Source organism: Schistocerca piceifrons, chromosome 9 (genome assembly GCF_021461385.2).
Source record: "Schistocerca piceifrons isolate TAMUIC-IGC-003096 chromosome 9, iqSchPice1.1, whole genome shotgun sequence".
In the NCBI taxonomy this organism is placed as follows: Eukaryota; Metazoa; Arthropoda; class Insecta; order Orthoptera; family Acrididae; genus Schistocerca; species Schistocerca piceifrons.
Genome location: NC_060146.1, coordinates 64,394,309 through 64,418,796, shown reverse-complemented (window position 1 = coordinate 64,418,796; position 24,488 = coordinate 64,394,309). Strand labels below are relative to the sequence as shown.

The 24,488-nt window shown below is 43.8% G+C and overlaps 1 protein-coding gene across 1 annotated transcript in view; it reads right to left on the bottom strand.

Annotated features, from left to right (window-relative positions):
* Positions 1 to 23,090, bottom strand: part of LOC124716708 (homeobox protein Nkx-2.2-like) — a gene marked incomplete at its 3' end in the record, with an annotated part of 110,220 nt that extends 87,130 nt beyond the window's left edge. Inside the window, exon 1 of the mRNA XM_047243249.1 lies at positions 22,934 to 23,090. Coding sequence (XP_047099205.1) covers positions 22,934 to 23,090 — 157 coding nt within the window. The remainder of the gene's footprint in view (positions 1 to 22,933) is intronic.
* Between the last annotated feature and the right edge of the window lie 1,398 nt (positions 23,091 to 24,488).

The following is a 24,488-nucleotide window of genomic DNA, read 5'->3' as shown; positions in this document are numbered from 1 at the left end:
TTTCGTAGGCATCTGGGACACGGAACGAAGCTATCCAGTGCTTTAATTTCTGATGGATGATCTGGCGAACGACTTGCCCTTGATATTACGACACACGGAAAACGAGATAAGACTTTTTCTATCTTATCGTTCCTCGAGAGAGCCCAACGATATAGCAGATACGTCTTGTAGCAGCCAAGTTGAGCACACAAAGAGAAAGAATATTTTTATGTTATACTTTTTGCGTCTTTATGCACCGCTGTAGTATTGTGTTAATGTGTGTTTCTCAGACTATTAGGTACGAGATTTCATAACAAAATAGTTGAAAAGCAGCAGTAATTTACAGTGAATTCTGTGGGTCTACTCGGCCTTCGTTTGTATTTATAGCACTTGTTATCCAGTATCAATTACAGTTTGTGACACAATGTGGCAGTTTTACGAGCACCAATTCCTGAAGAACTTGTGGCTGTCAATACCGGGCACTCACAGATTTAGCCACTTGACTGAGTAAATACTTTTCGTCAGTTGTCTGCTTACTCATCTGGCGTTGCTAGTCATTCATTCATTGTGTGTGCTCGCACGCAGTCGCCGGGAAATAGGCTCGAATAATTCCGCCCAGATGTATTTGAAAGTCACAAATAGGTTCAATTTAACGTGTACCAGAAGTAGTGTCGGTTAGCTGCAGGAAATGCACCGGACATGTGACTTCAGAAACAGAATTGACTCCTTTTTCCTGGTTTTAATACCTTGCAGATCATTCACTTATTGTTTTATGTACATTTTAATTCGTTAGTTACCACCCTGGTAACGCCAAAGATCTGCCGCAGTCTTACGTTGCTACTGTTCTAAGAGTACAATGTCCAGTCACATCAATGTAACCACCTGTCAGCAGCCTGAATATCCACATTTTGCGGCATGGAATGCTGTGAAACATGCAGAAAGACAGCCAATGAGTTTCTGGAATGCCCTATCGTCCAGAGATGGCAGTGCCATACCAGAGTCGTTAACGCCTGTCGACACCACAGACATTACCGAGAGGTCGCTGTAAACCATAATAACCAGTAGGAGGCACTCAAGAATACAGAGAATACACCCCCCTCCCTCTCAGTACAGCAGCGCCATCACGCTGATGTCAATATAGTGTTCATCTGCAACTATAAAAACTTGTTGGTTCTACACTACAATTGACTGATTAAGGTCAGGTCACAAACTGGGCCGAGCTCACCTCACCTGAAGCAGTCAATTGTAGTGTAGAACCAACAAGTTTTTATAGTTGCAGATGATCCCGTAGTGCTGTACATGTCGAAAATTGTACCTCAGGATAATAGTTTCTTACTTAGTGCATCAAGTAATGCTTTCATGGTCAAATATCGACTACTCCCTTGGCAAAAAAGTCTGTCAAAGTTAAGTAAATCTTTTATTCGTTTATATAATAAAGTCAAATAATATTTCATGTGTTCTAGTTTGATGAGCTTTCTGTCAGAGCAGTCTAAGAACCCACAGTTATGGCCAGACGAAAGTAGGTTCATCTGGTCACAACATGGAAAGTACCGATAGGTTTGTGTAGCCACGCGGACTCCAGTGCTGTGGGCATCTACACTAGGTTACTTGGCTGGGGATCCATGGTATGAACAGCCCAATCGACGTGGTTCCATAGATTCTCGATTGAGTTTAAATCCAGGGAGTCTGGTGTCCAGGGGAGTACAGTAAACTCATCCTGATGCTCTCTGAACTATGCACATGCACTGCGTGCTGTGTCCCCAAGGACAATGCATACTTTTTCTTAAATGACTCTGAGCACTCTGGGACTTAACATCTGAGGTCAACAGTCCCCTAGAACTTAGAACCACTTAAACCTAACTATCCTAAGGACATCACACACATCCATGCCCCTGGCAGGATTCGAACCTGCGACCATAGCGGTCGCGTGGTTCCAGACTGAAGAGCCCTGAACCGCTCGGCCACAATGGCCGGCTGCATACCTGTGTTGATGCACTGCCCTCCAGAATGCCTGCGGAATGACATGCTCAGAACTACTACTCTTGCTTTTCTAGTTAACCCACGAGAAAAAAAATATTAAGGTGTGGATGCCTCCTGTTAGAAGAAGGTGATGCTAAGACAATCGAGCGTCACCATCACTATTACTGCCAGCATCATTAGTACCACCAATAACACCAGCAATTTCGATGGTGCAGTAGTTAAGAAACTGTATTCGTACTCGAGAGGACGCCAGTTCAAATTCCAGTTTGGCCACCCAGATTTACATTCTCCACCACGTCCATAAATCGCCTAAAAAGAGTGTTGGAATGGTTCCTTTGAATGGGCGTGACCAATTTCATTCCTCAACCAATGTTCATGCCCTGTCTCTAATGGCCTAGTCATCTACAGGATGTTAGTTGCACTAACACTACCACCATCACCAATACAATCAAGAGTAGGTCCCACTATTCCTCTGTCACCATTAAACCAATACCATTATTTGTAAGAACTAATATTTCTGTGCTGCCTCTTCCTCCCCCTCCCGCCACAACTTCTTATTGTTCTTCTCTTTCTACTACTACCACCACCACCAATAATGATTATGCTATAATGACAAACACTAACACTTCCATTGCTATAAACACTAACATTTCTACTATTTCCCTATTATTGCCACAAGACGTCCATTACTAAGGACACCATCACTTCACTACCACTGCTGCCATGATTGATACCACTATCATCATCACTATCACCACCACCACCACCACCACCACCACCACCGCTATTACTAACACTACTATCACTACCATTGATACTTGAATCTACTATTACATCTTCTACCTTACAATTAGTGCGACAATTACTATGATCACTACCATCATTATTACCTTTGCCACTATTAATATTACTCCCATTGCTACCAACATCAGCACTACTACAAACACCTTCAAAATTATCTCTGCTGCCTCAGTTACTATTACCATCACTATTTACTTACTATTACCATTACCACCCCCAATTATTACTACTACTATCACTACTACTTCTACACTGCGAATACTATTACCAAAATCGGTGTCCAAATAGGCATCACATGATGAAGGGGCATGCGATTAGCACTCCACTCTCCCAGCCATTGTCAGTTTTCGTGACCAGAGCCTCTATTTCTTAATAGTGTTGGTCCTCAACTGGCCTCACAAGGGTCGAGTGCACCCTGTTTGCCATAGCACTCAGCAGACCCAGACAGTCACCCATCCAAGCTGCTAGCCAGCTTCCAGCAGCACTTAACTTTGGTGATCTGATTCGAACCGCTGTTACCACTGAGGCAAGACCATTAGCTTTACTACCATCACATCTATCATCAACCTTACTCCCTTCGTGAATATCACCATTAATACAAAGACCAACACATTTACTATTAGCCTTATTATTACTAACACTGCCCATAGTATTACTACTACAATAGCCGGTATCACCAGCAGTATTACTAATATCACCAACATCACCTCAACACCTCAATAACAACATTACCAGTGTTAACTCCATCACCACCATTGGCACAACCAATACTACTCCTCTTCCTGCTACCTCTTCTACTATAACTGCTACCTCAAAGACTGCCATTACAACTAGCATATTTCCTACGTTCCTCGCTATTAATTCTACACTCTATCCTACTTTTAGCATTAGTGCAATATGTTCTTCAGTTCCTACAACAGTAACAACTGCAGCAAACCACTATACATATTTTCTATATTTAATATTGCAAATATTATTGCTTGTAAGTTAACTTTCAATACTGGTACCCCCTCCTGAGAAATCTATTACTTTACTTGTAAATATCGATAAATTTATTCATGGCTTCTGAAGAAAATTGACAAATTTATGAGGAGGATTTTTCTGTCTATAATATTTATGCATAATATCCACGTCTAAAATCAGCTCACATTAAATACGTGGAAAATATTCTCATATGCACCGATACTTATCAACAGAAGTCCTTAAAAATATTTCCAGATCAGTAAAAATAATTTTTTGTGATCTTCAGTCTGAAGACAGGTTTAATGCATCTCTACATCCTACCCTATCCTGTGCAAGCCTCTTCACCTTTGAACAACTACTGCAACCTACTTCCATCTTTTTAGTCTCTTCCCCCACCCTGGTTCAAATGGCTCTGAGCAGTATGGGGCTTAACTTCTGAGGTTATCAGTCCCCTAGAACTTAGAACTACTTAAACCTAACTAACCTAAGGACATCACACACATCCATGCCCGAGGCAGGATTCGAGCCTGCGACCGTAGCGGTCGCGCGGTTCCGGACTGTAGCGCCTAGAACCGCTCGGCCACACCGGCCGGCTCCTCCGCCCTGCCTCGCACTCCGCCACACACGTTCTTGCCATGCGAAATTCACGATTCCCTGATGCCTCAGAATGCAATCCACCAATTCGTCTACATCCCGTTCTCTAATTTTGTTGATGTTAATCTTATTGTCTCCTTTCAAGACACTATCCATTCCGTTCAACTGCTCTTCCAAGTGCGTAACTGTCTCTGACAGGGGTACAGTGTCATCGGCAAAGATCAAGATCTTAATTTCTTCTCCCTTAATTTTAATTCTTCAAATTTTTCTATGGTTTCCATTATTGCTCACTCAACGTACAGATAGAATAATCAATCAGTGCAAAAGGGGATTCAGTAATCAGTACAAGGACGATGTTCGCATCAAGGAAGAAATTGTCTCTGACAACTATTGTGTTTCCGTGCACCTGAGCATCAAGAGAATATGGACGCAGGATGAGTGAGGTCTATAAGCCTGTAGAGGGGTGACATGTTTAATCAGGAATTGGCCACTCTGCAACAGATGGTGTAAGCATATGCCGCAGGGATACAGCTTGAGGATTAATTCAGCCGTATTATTCTTTTACCATGCTATCAGGTTGCGTTATTGGAAGCGCTCAGGGTATCCGTGTATCGGTGTGTAATCCTCTTGATTGATAGCTGTAGTTGTTACAGAATCTCCAGAGGCATTAGCACGAAGTCTGATACAAGCTCTCAGTATTCAAGGATATATATATATATATATATATATATATATATATATATATATATATATAGTATAAGGCAGCTGAGATAGGCGACCAACATATATATATATATATATATATATATATATATATATATATATATATATATGGGATAAGGCAGCTGAGATAGGCGACCAACATATAACCAGAACGAATAAACATATGGGGATGTATACTACTGGCCATTAAAATTGCTACGCCAAGAAGAAACGCAGATGATAAACGGGCATTCATTGGACAAATATATTATACTAGAACTGACATGTGATTACATTTTCACGCAATTTGGGTGCATAGATCGTGAGAAATCAGTACCCAGGACAACCACCTCTGGCCGTAATAACGGCCTTGATACGCCTAGGCATTGAGTCAAACAGACCTTGGATGGCGTGTACAGGTGCAGCTGCCCATGCAGCGTCAACTCGATACCACAGTTCATCAAGAGTAGTGACTGGCGTATTGTGACGAGACAGTTGCTCGGCCACCATTGACCAGACGTTTTCAATTGGTGAGAGATCTGGAGAATGTGCTGGCCAGGGCACCAGTCGAACACTTTCTGTATCCAGAAAGGCCCGTACAGGACCAGCAACATGCGGTCGTGCATTATCCTGCTGAAATGTAGGGTTTCGCACGGATCGAATGATGGGTAGAGCCACGGGTCGTAACACATCTGAAATGTAACGTCTACTGTTCAAAGTTCCGTCAGTGCGAACAAGAGGTGACCAAGACGTGTAACCGATGGCACCCCATACCATCACGCCAGGTGGTACGCCAGTATGGCGATGACGAATACAAGCTTCCAACGTGCATTCATCGTGATGTCGCCAAAGACGGCTGCGACCATCATGATGTTGTAAACAGAACCTGAATTCAGCCGAAAAAATGACGTTTTGCCACTCGTGCACCCAGGTTCGTCGTTGAGTACACCATCGCAGGCGCTCCTGTCTGTGATGCAGCGTCAAGGGTAACCGTAGCCATGGTCTACGAGCTGATAGTCCATGCTGTTGCAAACGTCGTCGAACTGTTCGTGCAGATGGTTGTTGTCTTGCAAACGTCCCCATCTCTTGACTCAGGGATCGAGACGTGGCTGCACGATCCGTTACAGCCATGCGGATAAGATGCCTGTCATCTCGACTGCTGGTGATGCAGACGTGTAACCAATGGCACCCCATACCATCACGCCGGGTGGTACGCCAGTATGGTGATGACGAATACAAGCTTCCAACGTGCATTCATCGCGATGTCACCAAAGACGGCTGCGACCATCATGATGTTGTAAACAGAACCTGAATTCAGCCGAAAAAATGACGTTTTGCCACTCGTGCACCCAGGTACAATCCGACCTTTACCAAAGTCGGAAGCGTGATGGTATGCATTTCTCCTCCTTACACGAGGCATCACAACAATATTTCACCATGCAACGCCGGTCAACTGCTGTTTGTGTATGACAAATCGATTGCAAACTTTCCTCATGTCAGCACGTTGTAGGTGTCGCCACCGGCGCCAACCTTGTGTGAGTGCTCTAAAAAGCTAATCACTTGCATATCACAGCATCTTCTTCCTGTCGGTTCAATTTCGCGTCTGTAGCACGTCATTTCGCGGTGTAGCAATTTTAATGGCCAGTAGTGTAGTTTCCGCCGTTCGTAAGCAGTTTTCATAGTTTGTAGCCGCCGAACTACGACACCGACTTTGTTTTTCTGTAATGTGACATGTTTCGTCACACGACGAGGTCCATACAACGGGCTTAAAGTGAATTTGCTACAGCTTGTTTAATAGAAGGGACAAAACATTATAGTTATGCATCAAGTTTTATAAAGTTGGCTTAGGACATGGCTTGCCTTAGGCAAACATTTAAATAATATTTTATCTTCTGAAGAAGACGTTATTGCCAACGTTGAAACCTAGGTAAACGATAAAGTTAACCTGCAACTGTAGGCTGTATATTCCTATATATATATATATATATATATATATATATATATATATATATATATATATATATACAGAAATTTCGCCATAATGTCCGCTGTAATTTGGCAAAAACCTCACCACGCTACATTTATTCATTCTGGATACATTTGGAGTGGTCTGTCTTAGCTCCGTCGTACTGTATATATATAGCCTTGAATAATGACAGTCTGTAAAAGACGTCAGAGACTTCAACATCACTGACACTTTTTCGCCGCGTTACCTGTCCACGTATTTTGTACCTACACTACTCTGAACGACGCAGTTTAAGGCGTCCTTTGTCTCCGTTGTTGGCAGTACTTTCTTTTTTCTTAACACACGAGTCGCTTTGACTGCGTGCGATTGTGGCCAGATAGGGTATCTGGGGAAACCTTGAGGAATATTCTCGCGTCCTGTCTGTGCCTTATCGCCCTAATGAGCCGAAGCGTGTCCCTATCTACGCAGATAATCTGGCAGGCAGTTTCAGCAAACAAATTCCTACATCCCAATTCGCGTTTGTCCCTCAAGATTCTGATCAGCAGGAAATCTGTTCTGACGCAATTCTAGGGACGGCCTCGTTAAAATGTCACTAGCTTTCCTTTGTACTTTCACACAGCCTCATTTGCCCATATTCTGCTGCTTCTTGTAACAAACTGTAGCCCGACGCCTTACACTTTCAATTTGCAATCTGCTGAATAGTCATTCCCCTGTCTAGGCACTACATATAACTATTCTGTCCGTAAATGACGTTATCACGACGAGTGCGGCTCCAACTGAAATATAAACGAAACGGTTTTCTGCGTCAATCATTTGTTTGTTGTACCAACACAAGAAATTAAAGAGATATGAACACATTGTTATTCTCGTGTCAGAAACATATAGGTACATGTACATACATTTTAGACAGTTATGATTCAATTACTTTTGACCGAAACTTGGCCACTTCCAGTGCATTTTCTGTTGCTTGTTGAAGACCGTCTTCTGTACAGGAGACTGAACACAATCGACACTGAAGCATGTGCCCAGCTGTCTGTTCTTCTCCATAGTCACACCGAATATCATTTGGATCAGTGTATTCCCATCTTCCCAAGTTAACTTTTGATCTTACAACTCCGGATCTCAGTGTATTCAGGGACCTCCAAGTTGTCCATTCCGTGTCATGGCCTGCAGGTAAAGCTTCAACAACTCATTTCCAACCAGCGGGAAGGTAGGTCGCAGCCTTCCACAGTTGTAACCTAGCTTTTTCAGCAGTGGTTCTAAGTTCCTTTGATGTCCTAAGGAAACTCTTCCTTGACTTCAGCCGTTGCGGAGGCGGTTCATGCCCATACAGAGGATGGGTAATTTCCTGTTCGACTGCCTTTCTTTCCTTGTGCTCACATATCTCTCTTCGAACAGGTAGTGGTACTATCCCTGCGAGGTGGTAAAGCCATTCTGCTGGAGTGAATAGCAAGCAACCTGTTATAGTTTTGCAGGTTCCGTTGAGAGCTGAGTTGAATTATACCGAACAGGACAGGCATACTCTCACGCAGATGGTCGTATTGTTTTCAGTTGACTACCCCACTGTGATCCAACCAGCTTCCGTACGAGATTGTTATTGGTGTAAACTTTCGACTTGCATTTCATGCAGTGCTTCTTGAAAGCGAGAGATCTGTCAAGTGCCATTCCTAGGTATTTTGGAATCTTGTAGTGTTCCAGTTCGACCCCCGGCCATACTCTTTTCAGCTTGCCAGTGGGTTCCTTGTTTCTCAAATGAAAAGCACACACTTGGGTGTCTGAAGGGTTTGGTTTAAGCTGGTTTGTGCTGTGGTATCTGGATAGACCTTCAAGGCCCTTCGTGAGGTTGTTCTCCACTGATTCAGAATCTGTGCTCTTGGGTGGCTAGAGCGAAGTCGTCAGCATATAAGAAGCTCCCTGTGTTTGGAGCTATAGGTTGATCGTTCGTGCAAATATTAAACAGAAATGGCGCCAAAACACTTCCTTGCGGAAGGCCATTCTTCTGCAGCACAAAGATATTAATATGATATAGACACGTAAGTACATATAACAGCTTCATGTATATCTCAGATCCTGGGGGAAAGTTAAGACGAAGGCCAGGAAAATCGGTTTTACATGTGCAATGAACTGTAGCAACTAGAACTTAGAACTACTTAAACCCAACTAACCTAAGGACATCACACACATCCATACCCGAGGCAGGATTCGAACCTGCAACCGTAGCAGTCGCGCGGTTCCGGACTGAAGCGCCTAGAACCGCTCGCCCACCGCGGCCGGCGTGGAGTTCTGTAATTTCGTTCTTGGCAACATAGAGGATGACAGTTTTTTTTCCACACTGAGTGTTTAGTGACGAGGGAACATCCCATTTAAATGGAAAGGTGAACCGTCATAATGTGAGAATATGGGGTACGGAACAACAACATGAAGTTGTACAACATGAGAGGGACTCTCCAATATTTGATGTGTTTTGTGCAGTTTCACGGGAAAAGGTGTATGGTCCATTTTTCTTTGCTGAGGACGCTGTTACAGGAAGCACATATCTCGATATGCTTGAGAACTTGCTTTTTGCCACAGTTGGAGACTGATTCGAACGACCTCATTTACCTATTGGATGGAGCAATGCCAGACTTGCATCTGGAAGTGCGGGAATTTTTAAATCAAAGCATTACTGAACGATGGATCGGTCGCCTTGCACCAAATGATTCAGCCTTACGTTACTGGCCTCCAAGGTCACCGGACTTGAGTGTATGTGATTATTTCTTGTGGGTGCTTATAAAAGACTCTGTATAAGTGCCTCCTTTACCAACAACAGTGAATGAACTGGGACATAGCGTAACAGAAGCTCTGGCAGCTGTAACTCAAGACATGCTCGCTGCAACTTGGGAACAATTTGAATACCGCACTGACATATGCCGTGCATCTCACGAGGGCCGTGTTGAACACCTATGAAAAGGTATGAAAAAAAACTTTTTGAAAATAAAAATAAATGAAAAGCACCAGCTTGCTTTTGTTCTACAATATTACTTTTATTGCTAACCGGTTTTCGGCTTACAAGGCCATCTTCAGACATTTACTGAGTATTATCACCAAAGAAGTTAAATGTCAGCAGACAACATTGGAAGAGAAGTAACAAACATCTTGCTCACAGCCCATATCTCATCCTAAATGACCAGACACAACTCAACACTTCCCCTCTCGTAAACTTCGTATAATCATCTTTGTTGTTCCTTACTTCCCACACTCTCTCTTCCTACATATTCCCATTCTCCTGTAGCCATTAAGTAGTTTTATTTGTTGCAGTTGTCTTTGTATTCCACATAGACTGTAGTTTCAATAGTTAAGGGCTTCCTTTTTTGTATTACTGTCCATGTTTAACTCCCCTTGTAGTTGTCTCATCAAAGACTGTTCATATTTTACTTTGCTCATTTATTTAATGAAAACTGGTACACAGCCACTGCTTTGATTATAATGTTAATGTTAAAATGCAGTACCACCACACTCTCAAACTGTAGGTTCCCTCGAACACCTCAATTTTCCTGCATTTATTAATTTATGTATTCTGTATCTACATTGACAACTGTCTTTTTTTTTTTTTTTTTTTTTAATTGGTTGTGTATCACTCTCCATGTTTCATACCTCTTGATGCAGCCTTGTCTAGTACTAATTTTATCTTATTTTATTAGTTTTGTTTATTAATAGAAACTGTTATGTAGGCATGCTATTCCTATTTTGTGCTAAAGGTTTTCCTGTCAACTCCATTGTTATTTATGTACTGTTCAGTTTTTACTATTTCATTGCAAAGATGTTACTTACTGTATGTTTCTACTTCACTCTAGATGTGTTACTTCTCTTCCAATGTTGTCTGCTAACATTTAACTTCTTTGGTGATAATACTCAGTAAATGTCTGAAGATGGCCTTGTAAGCCGAAAACCGGTTAGCAATAAAAGTAATATTGTAGAACAAAAGCAAACTGGTGGTTTTCATTTATTTTTATAATGTTGTTCTACCAAGAACCGACGGAAGATTCTGTTAAAACTTTTTGAGTTTCCCATTCATCAAAAAACAAAATTCATTGCATATGTTTATTAGTTACAGACGTGCAAAATCGGATGATTCTTTTTGATACACCCTGTATTTAGTCTATAGATCTGGCAGAAGCTGTATGTCACCACAAGAGTGGAGGAAAAGCGAATACACGTTCCTCAGGCGACGAATAGCCTTATATAACGCAACTGGTATCTTAAGCGATAAGGGCCACGCCAAATCTCGGCTCATCAGCGTTCGCTCAACAGCCGATAAGAGCTTAGCCTACCGCTGATTGCCGCTCTCCGTTTGAAGGCAACTTGAAACTCCATTCGAAAGACGCATCAGCACTACACGTCGAAACCGCAGTCTGTAATGTTGTTTACGTTTGTACATAGCGAAACTAAAGCTCGAAGAAGACAAATTCAGGAAGACCTTGCAAAGTTCAACTTTTGTAGTGGCTGGCTCTGAGCACTATAGGACTTAGCATCTGAGGTCATCAGTCCCCTAGAACTTAGAACTACTTAAACCTGGCTAACCTAAGGACATCACACAACATCCAGCCATCACGAGGCAGAGAAAATCCCTGACCCCGCCGGGAATCGAACCCGGGAACCCGGGCGTGGGAAGCGAGAACGCTACCGCACGACCACGAGATGCGGGCAACTTTTGTAGTCCTGTCTTCCTCAGTTGCATGTAATATTACGGTATATTGATAATTTTTACTTGTGGACCGTCTGACAGCAACTGAATAAAACAGAATTTCAGTGCCATACGCGTTTCGGCTTTATTTTCTGCAAGTCATCGTCAGTGGCAGGTTGCGTGGACAATTTCTTACACATTACGCTCCTGTTGCATTTTTGGTGTTGTTCTTCTTCTTTGGAATGCCAATTTGCGGTTTTCTCCTCCATTCCACAACACTATGAACTGAACGCTTGTTTCAAGCTCACTACTCTTGTTTCAAGCGTTCAGTTCATAGTGCTGTGGAATGGGGGAAAAACCGCAAATTGGCATTCCTAAGAAGAAGAACAACACCAAAAATGTTCTGTTTACACCATCATGATGGTCACATCCGTGTTTGGCGATATCGCGGTGAACGCACATTGGAAGCGTGTATTGGTCATCGCCATACTTGCGTATCACCGGGCGTAATGGTATGGGGTGCCATTGGTTACACGTCTCGGTCACCACTTGTTCGCGTAGACGGCACTTTGAACATTGGACGTTACATTTCAGATGTGTTATGACCCGTGGCGCTACCCTTAATTCGATTCTTGCGAAACCCTACATTTCAGCAGGATAATGCACGACCGCATGTTGCAGGTCCTGTACGGGCCTTTCTGGATACAGAAAGTGTTCGACTGCTGCCGTGGCCAGCACGTTCTCCATATCTCTCAGCAACTGAAAACGTCTGGTCAATGGTGGCCGAGCAGCTGGCTCGTCACAATACGCCAGTCACTACTCTTGATGAACTGTGGTATCGTGTTGAAGCTGCATGGGCAGCTGTACCTGTACACGCCACCCAACCTCTGTTTGACTCAATGCCCAGGCGTATCAAGGCCGTTATTATGTCCAGAGGTGGTTGTTCTGGGTACTGATTTCTCAGGATATATGCATCCAAATTGCGTGAAAATGTAATCACATGTGTGTACAATATATTTGTCCAATGAACACCCCTTTATCATCTGCATTTCTTCTTGGTGTAGCAGTTTTATTGGGCAGTAGTGTACTTCTCTCAGGGCGTCACGTGCCCTCAGTGTGACCAGGCAGCACACAACCTCGTAGTGGGCAGTGGTCAAGAGTTTTTGGCTCATCAGTGTGTTAACACCATTGTCACAACAGATGTTCCAAATTACCACACTGGGCATCGATGCACTTCTGTGCTCGACTGGCGATACTGAGAATCGTCTGACGTAACATGTTGTTGTCAGTTACGTTGATTTCTCGTCGAATGTTCGCATTGAGTTCATCAAAATTTAGGGAATTTGATATACAAACTCTCCTTTAAGTAATCCCAAAGGAAAACACCGCGGCCAAGGAACTCTGGCGAACGTGCAGAACATCTTCCACTTCTGTAAACTGCGGCCGGCTGCTGTGGCCGAGCGGTTCTAGGCGCCAGATTCTGGAACTGCGCGACACTACGGTCGCAGGTTCGAATCCTGCCTTGGGCATGGATGTGTGTGATGTCCTTAGGTTATTTGGGTCTAAGTAGTTCTAAGTTCTAGGGGACTGATGACCTCAGATGTTAAGTCCCATAGTGCTCAGAGCCATTTGAAGCATTGTATACTGTGAAAGCTGAATGAGCGCGAGTCGGTGAAACGCTCTGTTAGTGAGATGTTGCTCCGTCTTGTTGGCAGAAGCTGGCGTCCTTTCCATTATTGGTTAATTGAGCATAGAATTCTTCGAAAATAGTGAGGTAAACTTGAGTATTAACTGTCCGGTGAAAAGATGTTGGTCCCGCTGTACTATTGACAGAAACGGCGCACCAAACACCAATTTTCACATCGTGGACGCTCCGATAGCTCATGAGAGTTCCTCGACATCCACTGCCTCGTTTTCTGCAGATTAATGTGGCCGGGAAAATGAAACCACGCCTTGTCTGGCATGAAATGCGACATCAGGTCTATCTGCCCACCAAGCCAGTATCAATAGTCATTTCGTTTCGGATCGTCCGCCTTCTCAGTAACTGAATAGCTGTAGCGCGGTTTTGTTTCAGTTTTAATTCATGAAGAAATTAGCGGCAAGATATGTGGTTGACACCAGATTGTTGGAATAACTTGCGCACCGCTTTTCTTTCGGATAAGAAGTAATTCTCCTTTCAATAGCGGCAATGGCCTATGGACTCCTAATAGAAGGCTGCCTATTTCGTTTTGCATTTGAAACCGCCCCTGTTTTAAGCTTTTTTTTAAGTAAGTCGTGTGTGCTACGAATAGCTGGAATCTTGACGTTTGGGAATTTTGCTACGAGCACTTCACGTGTTTGTGCAAACGACTGTGAATGGATGTAGGTCTCAAGTATAGCTACCCTCTACAGGACTCAATGGGGCATTTTTTACATGCACATCACTCATAATACTGCACTGCAATGAAACATATACTGCCCTGACATCAAACCACCTGAAGAACGGCAGTAGTGAGGTATACTCTGACAGGAACAAATCGCAAAACCAAAAAATAATTAATGTAGAATAATGAAATTTTGAGAGCACATTTGTCAAGGTAACATATTTAACGGGGGTAGGACGTCAAACGGGCCGACTTGGAGCAGGAGAGGCACCACAGGACATTTTATTTTCTACTGTCTATACTTTTACAAATAAATTCATAAAACTTTGTCGGCATGACCAGGAAGGATTCAGGATTCACACTCAAAGCAGTGGAAGTGCAAAAACATAACAAAATAATTTTATTTAGATATGAAATTTCATCATTTTTTCACTTACTGTTGGCTGCATTTGTTGCTATAAGCATATTTTTCTTCACAAGTAAGAGAGATTCTTTGATGAATTTTGCACAGCATACGAACCATACTTGCAGGTGTATGAAACTCTAGAATTTTCCAAATCTATTAAAAACTGTGGTAAAAATTGAGATAATTAACTACAAAAATTGATTTTTTTCTAAACATAAATTTTTTCATAAATTAAATACATTCTAGAGTTTCAGACACCTGTAAGTATGGTTTGTATGCTGTGCAAAATTCATCAAAGAATCTCTCTTACTTGTGAAGAAAAATATACTTATAGCAACAAATGCAGCCAACAGTAAGTGAAAAAATGATGAAATTTCATATCTAAAAAAAAATTATTTTATGTTTTTGCACTTCCACTGCTATGAGTGTGAATCCTAAATCCTTCCTGGTCATGCTGACAAAGTTTTATGAATTTACTTGTAAAAGTATAGACAGTGGAAATTAAAATGTCCTCTGGTGCCTCTCCTGCTCCAAGTCAGCCCGTTTGACGTCCTACCCCCCTTAAGTGATCAACATGGCAAGACCACAGGTTAACGTATGCGCGAAATAAGTCATATCAAATGTGAAATGCTGGTGGAGGAGGAGGAGGAGATTAGCGTTTAACGTCCCGTCGACAACGAGGTCATTAGAGACGGAGCGCAAGCTCGGGTGAGGGAAGGATGGGGAAGGAAATCGGCCGTGCCCTTTCAAAGGAACCATCCCGGCATTTGCCTGAAGTGATTTAGGGAAATCACGGAAAACCTAAATCAGGATGGCCGGAGACGGGATTGAACCGTCGTCCTCCCGAATGCGAGTCCAGTGTGCTAACCACTGCGCCACTAAATGCTGGTACACTAATAACTGGAGTAACTACCAGAACGTTGAATTCAAGCATGCAAATGTGCATGCATTGTGCTGTACAGGTGCCGGATGTCACTTTGTGGGATGGAGCTGCAAGCGTGTGGCACTCGGTCGGTCAACATAGGGACGCTTAATGCTGGTTGTGGATGGCGCCAGAGTTCTCCGATATTGTTCCACATGTGCCCGATTGGAGACAGATCCGGCGATCGAGCAGGCCAAGGCAATGTATCAACACTGTGTAGAGCGTGTTGGGTTACAAAATCGGTATGTGGGCGAGCGTTATCCTGTTGGAAAACACCCCATGGAATGTTCATAACTGGCAGCACAACAGGTGAAAATGGCCAGATACAGATTTGCGGCCAGGGTGCGTGCGGTAACGGCGATAGTACCCCTACTGTCACACGAAATCGCACCCCAGGCCATAACTCCAGATGTACGTCCAGTGTTTCTAGCATGCAGACTGTTCGCGAGCCCCCGACTGGCTTCCTCCTAACCAAAGTACGGCCATCACTCGCACCGAGACAGAACCAGCTTTGATCAGAACACACAACAGACCTCCCACGTGGCCGTTCGGTGCCCATTCCTCTTGCGACCGTACATTCCCTGAACACCGCTGCTAGGCACCATGTACAGGCTCTACGTTACTGCCAAGTGTTTATACAACATGCAGAAGGAAGATCCAACTTCTGGTAGCCCTATTGCACGACCTCGTATCAAATTATGTGAGCTGTAGGTAACGGAGTCTTTGTTGCCTGTAAAGGCACACTTGGCTAACATCAACTCACCACGTCTGATGTCACAAATTGCTCAAATGGCTCTGAGCACTATGGGATTCAACTGCTGAGGTCATTAGTCCCCTAGAACTTAGAACTAGTTAAACCTATAGGGTGTTTCAAAAATGACCGGTATATTTGAAACGGCAATAAAAACTAAACGAGCAGCGATAGAATTACACCGTTTGTTGCAATATGCTTGGGACAACAGTACATTTTCAGGCGGACAAACTTTCGAAATTACAGTAGTTACAATTTTCAACAACAGATGGCGCTGCAAGTGATGTGAAAGATATAGAAGACAACGCAGTCTGTGGGTGCGCCATTCTGTACGTCGTCTTTCTGCTGTAAGCGTGTGCTGTTCACAACGTGCAAGTGTGCTGTAGACAACATGGTTTATTCCTTAGAACAGAGGATTTTTCTGGTGTTGGAATTCCACCGCCTAGAACACAGTGTTGTTGCAACAAGACGAAATTTTCAACGGAGGTTTAATGTAACCAAAGGACCGAAAAGCGATACAATAAAGGATCTGTTTGAAAAATTTCAACGGACTGGGAACGTGACGGATGAACGTGCTGGAAAGGTAGGGCGACCACGTACGGCAACCACAGAGGGCAACGCGCGGCTAGTGCAGCAGGTGATCCGACAGCGGCCTCGGGTTTCCGTTCGCCGTGTTACAGCTGCGGTCCAAATGACGCCAACGTCCACGTATCGTCTCATGCGCCAGAGTTTACACCTCTATCCATACAAAATTCAAACGCGGAAACCCCTCAGCGCCGCTACCATTGCTGCACGAGAGACATTCGCTAACGATATAGTGCACAGGATTGATGACGGCGATATGCATGTGGGCAGCATTTGGTTTACTGACGAAGCTTATTTTTACCTGGACGGCTTCGTCAATAAACAGAACTGGCGCATATGGGGAACCGAAAAGCCCCATGTTGCAGTCCAATCGTCCCTGCATCCTCAAAAAGTACTGGTCTGGGCCGCCATTTCTTCCAAAGGAATCATTGGCCCATTTTTCAGATCCGAAACGATTACTGCATCACGCTATCTGGACATTCTTCGTGAATTTGTGGCGGTACAAACTGCCTTAGACGACACTGCGAACACCTCGTGGTTTATGCAAGATGGTGCCCGGCCACATCGCACGGCCGACGTCTTTAATTTCCTGAATGAATATTTCGATGATCGTGTGATTGCTTTGGGCTATCCGAAACATACAGGAGGCGGCGTGGATTAGCCTCCCTATTTGCCAGACATGAACCTCTGTGACTTCTTTCTATGGGGACACTTGAAAGACCAGGTGTACCGCCAGAATCCAGAAACAATTGAACAGCTGAAGCAATACATCTCATCTGCATGTGAAGTCATTCCGCCAGACACGTTGTCAAAGGTTTCGGGTAATTTCATTCAGAGACTACGCCATATTATTGCTGCGCATGGTGGATATGTGGAAAATATCGTACTATAGTTTCCCAGACCGCAGCGCCATCTGTTGTTGAAAATTGTAACTACTGTAATTTCGAAAGTTTCTCTGCCTGAAAATGTACTGTTGTCCCAAGCATATTGCAACAAACGGTGTATTTCTATCGCTGCTCGTTTAGTTTTTATTGCCGTTTCAAATATACCGGTCATTTTTGAAACACCCTGTAACTAACCTAAGGACATCACAAATAACCATGCCCGAGGCAGGATTCGAACCTGCGACCGTAGCGGTCTTGCGGTTCCAGACTGCAGCGCCTTTAACCGCACGGCCACTTCGGCCGGCCTCCGATCTCACAGGTAACACACTCACGACCGTTACAGCGTGTATGTAAAATATATCTGATTTTCATTCTAACAGTGACGCTGCTAGCACTACTGTTAGTGATTGGCGCGAAATTTCAATACATATCACCTCCTAGATATAGAAATACGCCTACCTACCTCTGTTTCCATCCCGTCGCACAGCTCCTTTTCACGGATCCAGTTATATGGCTCCTTCCGTGTATAGCAATTTTACTACTATGACGTATGGGGCCTGAAGATGGCATCAATGTAATGCCGAAACTGGTAGCACATAGAAGTTCATAAAATAAAATAAATTTCTACAATACATGGAGCTGTTGGTAAATTATTGCATCAAGAAGAAAATAATCATTTCCGCTTAAGGATCTGTTCAGTTGGACCAGAGGACCAAGTCCATTCCGCGTAAAGACAGCCCACACCATAATGGAGCCACAGACAGCTTTCAAAGTGCCTTGTTGACAATTAGGGCTCCGTGGGAAATGCGCCACTCTTGAAACCAGTCATCATCTGTTAGTAAATGAAATCGGGACTCATTTGACCGTGCATGTCGAGCCGCTGCCATAGCACTCGCATCAGTCATCTGCTGCCATAGCCCATTAACGCCACATTTTGCATTCTGCCCCAACGGATACCTTCGTCGTAAGTCCCATACTGATTTCGCAGAGGTGATTGTCTGTTAGCAATGACAGCTCTACGTAAAAGCCGCTGTTCTCAGTTTTTAAGTGAAGGCCGTCAGCGACTAAGTTGTCTGTTGCGAGAGGTAATACCTGAAATTTAGTATTCTCGGCACACTCTTGACAATGTCCATCTAGGAATACGTCCGCCACGATAGCTGAGTGGTCAGCATGACGGATTGCCGTCTTACGGGCCCGGGTTCGATTCCCGCCTGCGTCTGGAATTTTCCCCGCTCAGGGACTGGGTGTTGTCTTCATCATGATTTCATCCCCATACTGCGCGCAGGTCACCCAATGTGGCGTCGAATGTAATAAGCCCTGAACCAGGTCCTGCCCCACAAGGGGCTAAGTTTTTTTATTAGAAAGGAGAGCTAACGCTGTGACCGAACACGCTGAGCTACCGTGGCGGCACCACTCGGGTGCAGTAGCTTTATGGTTAAAATGGCCACGCACAGATATATATATATATATATATATATATATATATATATATATATATATATATATATATATATATATATATATTTGACGTGAAAAAGTAATAGAGGAGAATCTCGGCGAGGAGCAGTTTGGCTTTAGACGGAATACGGGCACCAGAGATGCAATAGGGCTCCTACGAATCTTCGGACAAAGGTTTATTGAAAAAGGAAGAGACCTATATATGTGCTTCATCGATTTAGAAAAGGCATTTGACAATGTGGTTTGGGACAAGCTGGCGACTATTATGAGGGAAAAGAGAGTGGACTGGAAAACCAGAAGACTTATAAACTCATTGTTCCTTAATCAAAAAGTTTCAGTTAAAGTGAGAGGAGAAAGTACAAACTGGATCAGACTAGCGAAAGGAGTAAGACAAGGATGCTGTTTATCACCTACTCTTTTCAACCTGTACTTGGAAAATATGATTGACCAATGCTCATTAGATGACAAAGGAGTAGAAATTGGAGGAAGAAGAGTAGGGTGCTTGAGATTTGCTGATGACATGGTCCTTCTAGCCACAGGGGAAAAAGAATTACAGGATTTGGTGGACACCATTGCAACTAACGGAAAAAAATATGGAATGAAAATTAACACAAATAAAACAAAAGTATTGGCAATAGGAGGAAATAAAAATTGTGCTGAATGGAGAAACACTTGAACAGGTGCAAAATTTTAAGTATCTTGGAAGCAGGATAGACACCGACTGGAAGTGCACCACAGAAATTAAAACAAGGACAGCAATGGCAAAAGAGGCGTTTTATAAGAAAAGGAGAATCTTCTGCAGCGGTATGGACAGAGAACTGAGAAAGAGACTCATAAAATGTCTTGTATGGAGTGTTCTTCTATATGGCGCTGAAACATGGACTATGAGGAAAAAAGACAGAGAAAGGCTGGAGGCTTTTGAGATCTGGACATGGCGGAAGATGGAAGGAATAAGTTGGATGGACAGAGTAAAAAATGAAGAGGTACTGAGAAGAGTGGGAGAGAAAAGGCAGTTACTAGATGTAATAAAGAGAAGAAAAAGAAATTGGATTGGGCATATATTAAGAAAGAATGACGGACTGATAAAAACAGTTTTAGAAGGTTATGTAGAAGGGAAAAGGAAGCGAGGAAGGAAGAGATTCCAGATACTGGATGACATGATGGACGGTACAACATACAGCAGCCTTAAGAAGGAAGCAATGGATCGCAGAAGATGGAGAGGCAAAGGACCTGCTAATATAGCAGGTAACTGATGATGATGATATTTGACGACCGAAATTATCTTGCGATTTTCTCAGTAACGCTGTCCTCGTGTAGACAGAGGGGTGGAGTGTCACAGGAAGCATGGACGGAGACCAAGAGCTGGAGGGTGGCTTGTGCACATTAAATATCGTCATGTCGTTCACCTTGATTCCCACAGTGAAGTCGTGGCTACTCTTTGTTGTCTTGCTCAACAAGTTGTTCCTTACCAGGGTGCCTATGCCATGTTTTTCGTGCCCAGCATAGGCAACTGTCGCGAAGAAATGTACTTTGATCTTGGAGATGTTGTCATCCGTTAGGTGGGTTTCTTGCAATGCAAGGACGTCCACTTTATAGTCGTTCATGATTTTGGACAGTATATCTCCATTCGCTCAACTGTAACCTTCTATATTAACTTGACACACAATGTTTTGTGTTACCAGAAGAGCCAACACCGTGTTACGAGAGGAGGCCGAAATGCACGCGTTTTAGCTCACGCAGGCTGGCGGGAGGAGGGAAGAACTATACTGACGTGAGGTCTGGAACATGACAAGGAATGAGAATTCAGAAAGCGGACGTAATTAGTTTGATACTTGACTTTAATCCATTAATGATGAACGTCGCTCTTGACTGTACATGATTCACAATATTAACTGTTCAGAATACATTCTTGAAGAATATGGCGCCTTGCTTGGTCGTAGCAAATGACGTATCTGAAGGCTATGCTAAACTGTCGTCTCTGCAAATGAGAGCATATGTAGTCAGTGAACCATCGCTAGCAAAGTCGGCTGTACAACTGGGTCGAGTGCAAGGGAGTCTCTCTAGACTAGACCTGCCGTGTGGCGGCGCTCGGTCTGCAATCACTGATAGTGGCGACACGCGGGTCCGACGTATACTAACGGACCGCGGCCGATTTAAAGGCTACCACCTAGCGAGTGTGGTGTCTGGCGGTGACGCCACACAATCAGTGTGTGTTTCACCTTTTCTTGGTGATGATCGCGCTTACGCTTCTTGCTCTTGCGTATCTGGCTAGGCCGGGAGGCACAGAGGCGTTCGGCCATCGCGGCTCGAAACAGGTTTCGCACGGGAATTGGACGATGCAGACAGCAAAGAACCAAATGGGGCTATACAGACGATTCGTATTGTGACTGTGGCGAGGTACAAACAATGGACCATCTTTTGGTTTGTATCATTCATGGTTTCAGAGACGGCTCTCTGTGTCGCTCCACAAGTTAACGGACAATGCCAGGAAATGGCTCCATAATCTTAATGTTACTGTGTAATTAATTGTCTTCAATTTATGTGACTTTTGTTCCTTTTGACGTAATAATGTAGTTTCCCTGACATAATTGTAATGTAAATACTGATATAATTTGTTTCCACATTGTAAGTTCCAAACGTTTATTGTGATCTATATTAATCTTATCTGTTCTTTGTAAAATATATCTGGCAGATGGAAGGAGAAATAATCTGCCCTCATGGATTACTACGAGTGTACGAAGTTTACTACAAAGTACATTCCAAACGTCGCGGGCTCCCTTTTAAGATGATGAGGGTAAGATGGTATGACCAGTTACAACCAACTAATGGTAACAGATGGGCAAGGAAGATATGGAAGTGGATTCCATAGGGAAATTGGAAACTAAGTTGAGCACCTATAAGATGAAACTTCCTGGCAGATTAAAACTGTGTGCCGGACCGAGACTCGAACTCGGGACCTTTGCCTTTCGCGGGCAAGTGCTCTACCAACTGAGCTACCCAAGCACGACCCACGCCCCGTCCTCACAGCTTTACTTCTGCCAGCATCTCGTCTCCTACCTTCCAAACTTAACAGAAGCGATCCCGCGAAAGGCAAAGGTCCCGAGTTCGAGTCGCGGTCCGGCACACAGATCTATCTGCCAGGCAGTTTCATATCAGCGCACACTCCGTTGCAGAGTGAAAATCTCTTTTTGGAAACATCCGCTAGGCTGTGACTAAGCCATGTCTCCGGCTATCCTTTCTTTCAGGAGTGCTAGTTCTGCAACGTTCGCAGGAGAGCTTCTGTAAAGTTTGGAAGGTAGGAGACGAGGTACTGGTAGAAGTAAAGCGGTGAGGACGGGTCGTGAGTCGTGCTTGGATAGCTCAGTTGGTAGAGCACTTGCCCGCGAAAGGCGAAGGTCCCGAGTTCGAGTCTCCATCGGGCACACAGTTTTAATCTGGCAGGAAGTTCCATATCAGCGCACACTCCGCTGCGGAGTGAAAATGTTATTCTGGAAACATCCCCTAGGCTGTGGCTAAGCCATGTCTCCGCAATATCCTTTCTTTCAGGAGTGTTAGTTCTGCAAGGTTCGCAGGAGAGCTTCTGTAAAGTTTGGAAGGTAGGAGACGAGGTACTGGCAGAAGTAAAGCTCTGAGGATGGGGCGTGAGTCGTAGTTGAGTAGCTCAGTTGGTAGAGCACTTGCCCGCGAAAGGCAAAGGTCCCGAGTTCGAGTCTCGGTCCGGCACACAGTTTTAATCTGCCAGGAAGTTTCATATCAGCGCACACTCCGCTGCAGAGTGAAAATCTCATTCTGGCTACTGTAAGATTTGTGACAGATGTCAAGAAAGTTGTGAACTTTACGAACCTCTAAGAGGGCGACTGTGAACATGGTAAACTGTGGAGGTTGAGAAGCGAGGAACGGCTTTAGTCGCTGTTACACATGAAGACGTCGTGTCCCTCGCGTCCTGCCACGGTCGCCATCCGCAGCGCCTGCTGCCTTCCGCTGGGAAGCGACGCAGTGCCGTGGCGCTGCCGCACGTCGCGCCGGCCGTCCCGTCCGCTCGCGGTATTGACTTGCTTCCGAGCCCGCCGCATGGCCCCGTTAGCGTTTTTGTGGCCGGCACGCCGCTGTTGTGTCTGTGCGCGCTCGCCGTTGCTCGGCAACCGCTGCGTGTACACTACTTCACTGTTTTTTCGGGTCTAGTGCAGCAGGGGATACAACCCGTCGGCTTTGAACAATGACGTCATTCCTAAGTCATAGATCGTAATGTCTTCACTTCGAGGCATAGATAATAAAGCAGTTCTGTGTTCTAATAAGCACTATCATTAAAATAATTGAATGTTAATCTAAAAGCGATCGCTTGATATTCGGTACATCGTTAAACGTGTGATTTAATTAACTTCATTGTTTGTTTTTTATTCGGCCGGTACTTAATATTTTTCGTAATGATATTGAGATAATGTGAATTGTGTTTTTTGGCTTTAAAAAAAAAATCTCACGAGATAGAATAAACTGATCCTACTTTATTCAGCAATCAATAAAAAAACTAAACTAAAACGTAACAGCTTTTGCTGTTATCTTTCCATTTCGTTTTTTTACTGATTGCTTAATAAAGTAGGATCAGTTTATTCTATCTCGTGAGATTTTTTTTTAAAAAGCCAAAAAACACTTATCAGCTACTGAAGGCAGCTACAACACTACGAAGAATCGCTTCTCGGCTTCTGACAAGATATTGCTTAATAAAGTAGGATCAGTTTATTCTATCTCGTGAGATTTTTTTTAAAAAAAAGCCAAAAAAACACTATTGCTTAATACAGTAGGATCAGTTTATTCCATCTCGTGAGATTTTTTTTTTAAAGCCAAAAAACACTTATTAGCTACTGAAGGGAGCTACAACACTAAGAAGAATCGCTTCTCGGCTTTTGACAAGATCAATGTTTATCTCTCTCGCATTCCTTTGTTTCTCAACATTCTTCTCAGCTCTTTCATCTTTGTAATACATGGTCTCTGGCGACTTGTGACGTCATTGTTCAAAGCCGACGGGTTGTATCCCCTGCTGCACTAGACCCGTTTTTTCGTAGGGTTCCGTCAAACATAACACCAACCCTGTGACACTGCTATTGTTGTTGTTGTTGTGGTCTTCAGTCCAGAGACTGGTTTGATGCAGCTCTCCATGCTACTCTATCCTGTGCAAGCTTCTTCATCTCCCAATACCTACTACAGCCTACATCCTTCTGAATCTGTTAAGTGTGCTCATGTGTCTTCCTCTACGATTTTTACCCTCCAAGCCGCCCTCCAGTACCACTATTACAGTATGTAAAACGGCACCACAATTTGAACTTTCAACATGGCGTCTATCTAAGACGAAAACTATAATACATCAAACTACGACTTGTAAACGCAGGAATTCTGCCACCGTCCTATAAAGTGAGCGATTCTCATACTACAAAATTAAGGCTTTCCTGGCCACTTGTTGGCAAACTGCCTATTGC